This window comes from Malus sylvestris, chromosome 10 (assembly GCF_916048215.2).
Source record: "Malus sylvestris chromosome 10, drMalSylv7.2, whole genome shotgun sequence".
Lineage (NCBI taxonomy): Eukaryota > Viridiplantae > Streptophyta > Magnoliopsida > Rosales > Rosaceae > Malus > Malus sylvestris.
The window spans coordinates 29,910,513-29,918,292 of NC_062269.1; the positions used below are offsets into that span (position 1 = coordinate 29,910,513).

Here is a 7,780-nt window from a genome sequence, read left to right on the forward strand (position 1 = left end):
GTGCATAGGAAAAACGCACATATACTTTTCCGTTTTAGTACTCGTATATATTGCTAAAGATTACAGATTCAGTCTTCTCATAGGCAGATGGCGTATGCCTCCACTTTTCTCCAATCAACAGCAGAAAGTGATTATTTTACAATTTCCCAATGAATTATAAATGAGAAAGTAAAAATTGTGCCCTTTCTGTATCAATTAGAGGAACAAAGAAAATTGGGAAAGCTGTGGAAAACAAAAATGTAACTCGACCAAATGCAACAAAATTATAGATAAAATCAGCACCTCCTTAAGCGCTGTGAAATGCCGGGATCATGTCGCGCTATTCTACATTTCTAAAGCTCTCGCTCGTACGCCAAATCTTTTTCTGGATAATAAACACCACATCATCTTTCTCGGTGCCTCCCTCCGCATCAGCGGTAGCCACTGCATCCCAGTGTAACGCCTTCATATGTTTGTTTATGAACTCCACCACCCTTCGGTTATCACGCACAATGATGAAACCTTTGGGCCTCAAGATGCGATCCATCTCAATTAACAAGTCAACGCCGCTACATCCTTTCCTTTCAATGTCGGAGAAGATGGTCCAAGCATGAAGTAGATCATAAGTTCGTGGGTAGGTTGAGTAGGCTTCACACCTGTCACCAGTTGCACCAAACAGATATATCAATATCTGATGCAATGTTACAGTGGCAACCAAAGTTGATATCATGTTGTTTATACATTATGCACTAATCCCTAATGCAATCCAACGGAAGGTTCTCTCGTTCCCATATCGAAAGTATGCCTGAGATCTTGCCTAGTAATATTTTAAGTGTAACAAATCTATTATATGGCATGGGAATTTCTCATTCTAAACACGAACCACCATTAACGGTTCAAGGTTCTACAAGTTTCTAATTGATTTTTTCATTGGCTAGTTTGCCTAACCAGTAGTGAGTACCATCCTCTCCGGCATCTTTCCGTTTGCCCCAACCATACAGGGAGTTGTCAAAAATAAAAAGCAAATTAACTCATAAAGATTGTTCAACGTACCAGTTGTGTACTGAACCTATCAGTCCTCTGTCGTATATTATTTTAAGTGTGTTAGGTCCGTCCTCTGGCACCACATTCATAACCCAAACATCTTTGTTCTTCAAAGCCCCTGCAAATGAACCCAGGTTTGCCTTCATGTCCATCACATTCCTTATTGTGTCAGAACTAATCTTTGGGCTCAAAATATTCCAGTAATTTTCAACTCGTTGTTGCCAAACTTCCTGCACCACGTCAATATTGTCATACACCAAGTATTTGTATGTTTGTAATTTATATATGTGAATATAACCACGGCGGAGTAGGTAAAAAAAATGCAGGTTTTTTGAGAATTACCATGTCCTTTTCAAATATGTCGCTGGAATAGCCGAAATCACCAAGACGAGGTGGAGGCGTAGTCAATCGAGCAGGCCAAGGAGCCAAACCACTTCCTCTTGCTCTATGGTTTTCTGAAAAGAACACACCAACAAAATGTAAGTGCTTTCTCAACTCTCTGCCATTTAAACAACTAGATACTGCAAAAGTATCAGCAATCTATAGTTCCAGGTGAGTCCATTTTCTACATTAGTAATTCTCAAATAACAATGTAATCGACCAAAAAACGGTTCTAGCATGTTATTTTGAGACTTCTCAAGACAACTAACAAAGCACGAAAATTATAGAAATCATTTAGAAAATGGAGGAAATAGTACTCACGCTCAGAGTACGGCGTGATGCAAGCCTCCATTTTCACATTATAGACTGCATCTGGATCATCATCCGATCTGCAAAGGGGTGGTTGAGTACCAGGAGGTCTTTCCATGTAACAATCATTAGTCAGCGGCTTGACCCAAATAACAGTTTGGTTCCTTTTAGCAGCAATTTTCCAGCACATCCGTTCCACAAGGGCACTCATCGCTTTCCAAATTCTAAGGTCCTCTTCATCCTGTGCATAGGCTTCAGGAGATGAGTAGGCAAAATAACCTCCCGGTCTAAGTACCCTATCTAACTCAAGGAGAAGTATCCCATCCCTTTGAAGCCAATCAATCCTACAGCGAGAACAATGAGCCAGTTCAAAAGATCTACTTGGGTAAGGGAGTCTCTTGGTCCCCAAAACACCAAGATATGCAGGAATTCCTCTCTCCAATGCAAACTGAATCTGATTTTGATGAACATCATTAGGTGCCAAGGACATTGCGATAATATCAGAAGACAGCAGGTATCCTCCAAAACTAGCAACACCACAACCAACATCAAGGACTGTTCGGAGCCTTCCTCCATTATTTAAAATGTTCTTAGGAAAGTTTAGCATCTGCCAATCCAAACTAAAAATAGTCAGTGTTTTATCATGAAAGAAAAAATTACAGAATTACTAAATTTCTACTGACTAATTCAATTTTTACCCTGTGAAGGGCCACTGTCTTACATTAGCCATTGAAGCGATGTACTTGCCAGCTCCATAATGGAAGTGAGTACCTCCTCCAGGAAATCCAATCTTTTCACCTTTGACAACCATCCACTTTTGGTCAGACTTCTCGGTCGCAAGGTGAGTATGAGGTATATTTGCTTTCCATACCTCGTCTCGGCTTTTAGGCCACTTGATTGGGATCTATTTACATAAAAACAGCAGAAAAGCTTCAGACCATACAATTCAAGTGAAACTTCTAGTACAACCTTTCCTCGCTCATTCCATTTGATGTAATGATTTAAGCAGGATCTCACCTTATATCCGGAAGGAGGTGGAATCAAACAGTTATATCGCCTTTCAGGCACTGGGCAGTGTCTCTCGTAATGCTCCATCACAGACAGATCCAACTTCAACCTTGTTTCGTAGATTAGGTTTCTGTCTAAGCAAGGAATCAGTTCTGAATGTCTGTCATCACAAACCTTCATCATTGAGAACATACTTATATTAGCCTAAAAAATAGATAACTCAGATAAATTACTCATAAGTACACTATGAAGTGAAACAACATAGTAAATGTTAGCGAAGGCAACTCACTGGTATGCTCTTCAATATAACACCATCCTCTTCATCTTCACCAAGTTTGGGAGGTGATTCATCAACATCTTCATCCGCACCCAAGTAAGTAGAACGGAATTTTCTTATCTTACTGCCATACTCAAGAGTGGAGGAATCATTTTTCTTAGAATACAAGTATAGGAGACCACAAATGATCACCAGAACAAGAATTGAGGTGACCAAACGTTTCTTTGGGCTCCCGTCAGCCCTTCCCTTCGACATTGTTGCAAACCAACAAGATAATCCCCCTTCTACTTCGACTTCAACATGCAGAGTTCAAAACCAAGCTACAAGATGCCAGCTCCAGTTTCCTCCTAAAGGAAGATCAGTCGATGTCTCACTTCAGAAACAGCTTCAATCACCAAAACAAGATTAAACTGGTTAGATCCATAGATCACAGATACGATGCCAGTACATAAAGAAAATGATCCGCGATACTACGAATTCAACATTGAAATTAACATATAAGATTAAGACCATTGAACTCATCACTTCAAGTAATCCAGGTGAAAGGAAGACAGCCCTTTAACTTACTAAATCGCAAGATTCACAACGAATCATCCTAATCCAATCAATATTATACGAAAAAGAAAAAGTTATTAGGTTTTGGTTGTGGATATCTTAATGTCATTATTTAAAACAGAAAAGGAAAACCAGAAACTAACAGCTAAAAGGTAGTGTTAGAAACTCACAAGCCGACACCAACCAGACCAAAGCAAGTGAAACAAGTACAAGAAAAACAAAAATTCAATCCCAGCAATAAAAAAAGGAATTCCAATCTGACCCAGTTCTTTCAAAGAGGAACAAATCTGGAAAAAAAAAAGTACCACTACCTGATTTGTCTACACACATTAAATGTCTGAAATAAATGGCATACAAAAACGAATGGTACCAGTAGAAAGCATAAGAGTGAAGATGGAGGAGGGTAAAATCAGAAACAAGACCCGCAAAAAAAGATCAAGCATTAACAGACGCAAAGCACCGACAGTTGATTGTTGCCATATGTATAATAAATGTGAGACCAACTTCAACAAACAAAAATTGACAGAGATTGATACGACCCAGCTCGTGAAATCGCAAAAATCGTCGGCAATGTTAATTCCCAAAGCTGAAAACGTTCGATCTGAATTTGCCCAGATGAAAATTGTAAGAAAAACAGCAAAAAAATCAGATCTTTTTTGGAGAGAGACTCGAAGTTGCAGATGGGCAATGCAGAAACAGAGTGAGTGAGTGAGATTGGAGAGTGGGGTTGGATCTGAACCGTTAGATGGGGTCTATTGTTCAACGAGGATTGAGCAGAGGACGTACCTGGTTGCGATGGGTTTTTCTCAGAGGAGCGAGAGAGTCAGAGAGAGAGAGAGAGAGAGACGGGGTCCCTAATTCTTGTGAGCGACCAGTGAAAAGCATAAATACGGAAACAATATAATTGAAAAACAGTATTGGGCGATTTGACTCCGAGTGAGTGAGTGAGAGAGAGAGAGAGAGAGAGAGAGAGAGAGAGAGAGTGAGATCTATTCGAGTAATAAACAAAGAGTGAGATCTACAGAGGGGAGAGAGGGAGAGAAAGAGAGAGAGAGAGAGAGAGAGAGAGAGACGGTGACGGTGACGGTGAAAAAACACGCAGATACAGGTTGTCGTTTGGAGAGACGAGCGCGTGAATACGCGGCATTACACGTCACATGGGAGATTTTGGCGCGTGAAAGTGAAAGCCCTTTGCTTTTTTCACTTTCTTTGACAGATCATTGGTGACAAGTGGGATTGGAAATGTCCAATTCTTGGCCAAAAATGGGGTGTCAAGTGGCAATAGTCTTAATTGTGAAAGTCTGACTCTCTAAATTTAGACATTCGCCAGGTTGATCTCTTGGCCATCTTCAATCGAAAGAGGATCAGATGGTTTGTTTTAACTCTTTGATCCTTCAAGAAATTAATATTTTAATAAACAGTGTATGATTATATTTCTTATCATCTTTAAATGAGAGCCAAAGGGTCATACGGCCAAACATAACCCTGTAAAAAAAAACAATTTCCAACTGAGGGCCAAACATAGTTTATTATTTAAATTTAAAAACTAAAACTTAAATTTAAAAACTACAAATTAAATTAAAAAAACTACAACAACTTAAATTTATAGGAAAAAATGAGAATTTTTTAATATTTTTAAATGAGTACATGAGACGCTATAAGATAATACGTTCTCGTGCCACAAACAAGTATCTACAACAAGATCTTGTTGCACATCTTTGGGTCGAAAGAAGCATAGAGTAGGCATTTAAGTTTTAAGTTGTTAAATGTTTTTAAAAATGTTGTTTAAGTTTCATGTTGTTAAATGTTTTTTTTTTATGTTGTTTAATGTTATTTAATGTTGTTTAATATTGTTTAATGTTATTTCATGTTACTTAGGGAAGTGTATTCAATTGAGATTTTGAGGGATTTTAATTCTTTTAATGAATTCAGGAGTATTCAATCAAGATTTTAAGTGATTCTCTAAAATTCAATGTGTATTCAATCAGGATTTTAATATAATTTATTAAAATCTTTTGAAATTCGGGTGCATTCAATTAGAATTTTAAAGAAGTTTATAACATTCCAGGTGTATTCAATTAGAATTAGAATTTAAAGAATTTGGAAAAGTTGAGGAACTAGAGGGAATTGGAGAGATTTTATAATGTATTTTAAGCATCCACAAATCTCACATCTCCCTATGAGATTTCGAGAGAATTGAATCAAAATTTTATATGAAATCTCTACAAATCAGTTAAACTCCATAAAAATCCATGGATTTATAAATCCAAAAAAATCTATCAAATTCTTGTTTAATGGCTTAGGAAGTTATAGGAAAAAAATATAATTTTTATTTTTATTTTTTAAATTTCGTAAAAATAAAAAATAAATAAAAATTCAAAAATAACGGCTAGCTGACATCAGCATGACGTCAGCTAGTTACCGTTGCATTCAAATTGTGGCCTGGCCTAGGCCTAGCTAGTTGGCTAGGTTGAGCCGGCTGGTTCTTTTAGTCCTTTTTGTCTAGTGAGGTCCACGAGCCATTTGGCCTAGCCCTTGGTTGGAGACGGTTTTCAGGCTATTTTTGGCCCTCTGTACCCTTCGGTTGAAGATGGTCTTACGTCGTGACATGTTTACTTATCTGTAATATGTACCAAAATTAATATGATTCTTGATTTTTTTTAATATGCGTTTAATGACACATGTGTATTTAAATTAGTTAAATTCTCGATTTCTTTTGCGTTTTGTTACACACACAAATTTAAAATGAGTCACGCAGTAATCTGTAATGTAATAATAACTGCAAAAGAATGAATTAGAATCATGAGTCATGACGTTCTAATTTACGTTTACGACACTTAAGTATTCAAATTAGCCTAATTATTGACTTCCCTTGTAATGTGCTACATGCAAAATAGGAATTAGAGTGATACGAGAGAGTTACCTTCCACGTTTCCATCTTTATTTTTTTTTTCAAATAAACTAATATACTATATGTGATTAATTCATATTTATAATCTAAGAACATAAATATTGTTATAAACTTTCCTAGTTTAAGTGTGATTGTGTAAATCCTAGATTAGATTTGATTATAGTTATTCTTTCCTATATGAACTTGTATTCCTTAGGGATGAAAGATTTCTTCTCCCTGTTATTACTATAAATAAAGGTATTACGTAGGAGGGAATAACACACACATTCCCCTACGATTGTACAAACATATCTATCTCTACAATCTCTCATTGCCGCCGACCCCTTCCCTTAGGTCAGATAAAATAGGCTACAATACGTTATCAGCACGCTCCTACCGCTGCGCTTAGGAATCTGACGTGGAAACTCTCTGCATCAAACTAGTTCATCCATATCATCACGCAATCAGGTTCTTCCAAAACAACGGTTTTTATCTTGATATTTTTGCAGCCCTGATAGCATGAACATTCACCATAATGCATGGCCCAACTTGCGACACCAGCCCGAGGGCTATGGTGTCCCACATCCCTACGATGCATCGGATCCAGCCTGCAGTTGGTGCATCGGTGCACCTGTACCGCACCTAATCAACACCCAGTCTGGGCCTATGTCTTTGGGCCTGACCTTCTTGCAACCCGTTTTGCTGCTACTGGGCTTGCAGCCTAACCATTTCATTTAGGGCATGATCAGCCTGTGTCTAACCCAACCCAATTTTTTGGCCTGGGCCGCACAGTACGAATTTACTCCGCTCACCCGTGGGATTTGGTCTAAGTTTTTGGACGAGTTTAAATTGCCTAATTATTTTTAGGCCCAATGGATTTTATATTTTTCACCCACACTTTAAATTTGGCCCGAAGTCCAAATAATTAATTCAACTATAATTATAGACCTGAAGTTCTATTTGCATATTTTCTTATTTCATATTTCTGTATATATTTGCGTTTCTCTATAGGAACATATGAACCTGAAGTTCATAATTATTTTGAAACTTGAAGTTTCTAAAAACATGCCTTATTTGAAAACCTGAAGTTTTTCTTGCGAATTTTAACCATTACATGTCTATTAGAACCTAAATGTTCTACTCCTATGTGAATGGATTGATATTTTTTCTCCATTGCACTAACCACATCGTGTCCATCTATTTTGTGATAGGAACATGTCAAATTTGAACAAACTCGACTTCACCACTTTGGAGGTCTTTGGAATGAACTACCTCAAGTGGGTCCAAGATGTGAAGCTCCACCTCACTGCAAAGAATTTGCGTCCCGCCATTGAAAA

General features: G+C 37.6%; 1 protein-coding gene across 1 annotated transcript; it reads right to left on the bottom strand.

Moving 5' to 3' along the window:
* Positions 1-5: 5 nt before the first annotated feature.
* LOC126585392 (probable methyltransferase PMT3) lies at positions 6-4,550 on the bottom strand. Its single transcript, XM_050249811.1, has 8 exons — positions 4,340-4,550; positions 3,011-3,383; positions 2,731-2,895; positions 2,435-2,617; positions 1,726-2,320; positions 1,366-1,478; positions 1,033-1,253; positions 6-635 (listed from the first exon to the last, which is right to left on the bottom strand). Exons 2-8 carry the CDS (start codon positions 3,251-3,253, stop codon positions 320-322), a joined length of 1,836 nt encoding a protein of 611 aa, XP_050105768.1. The 5' UTR covers positions 3,254-3,383; positions 4,340-4,550; the 3' UTR covers positions 6-319.
* Between the last annotated feature and the right edge of the window lie 3,230 nt (positions 4,551-7,780).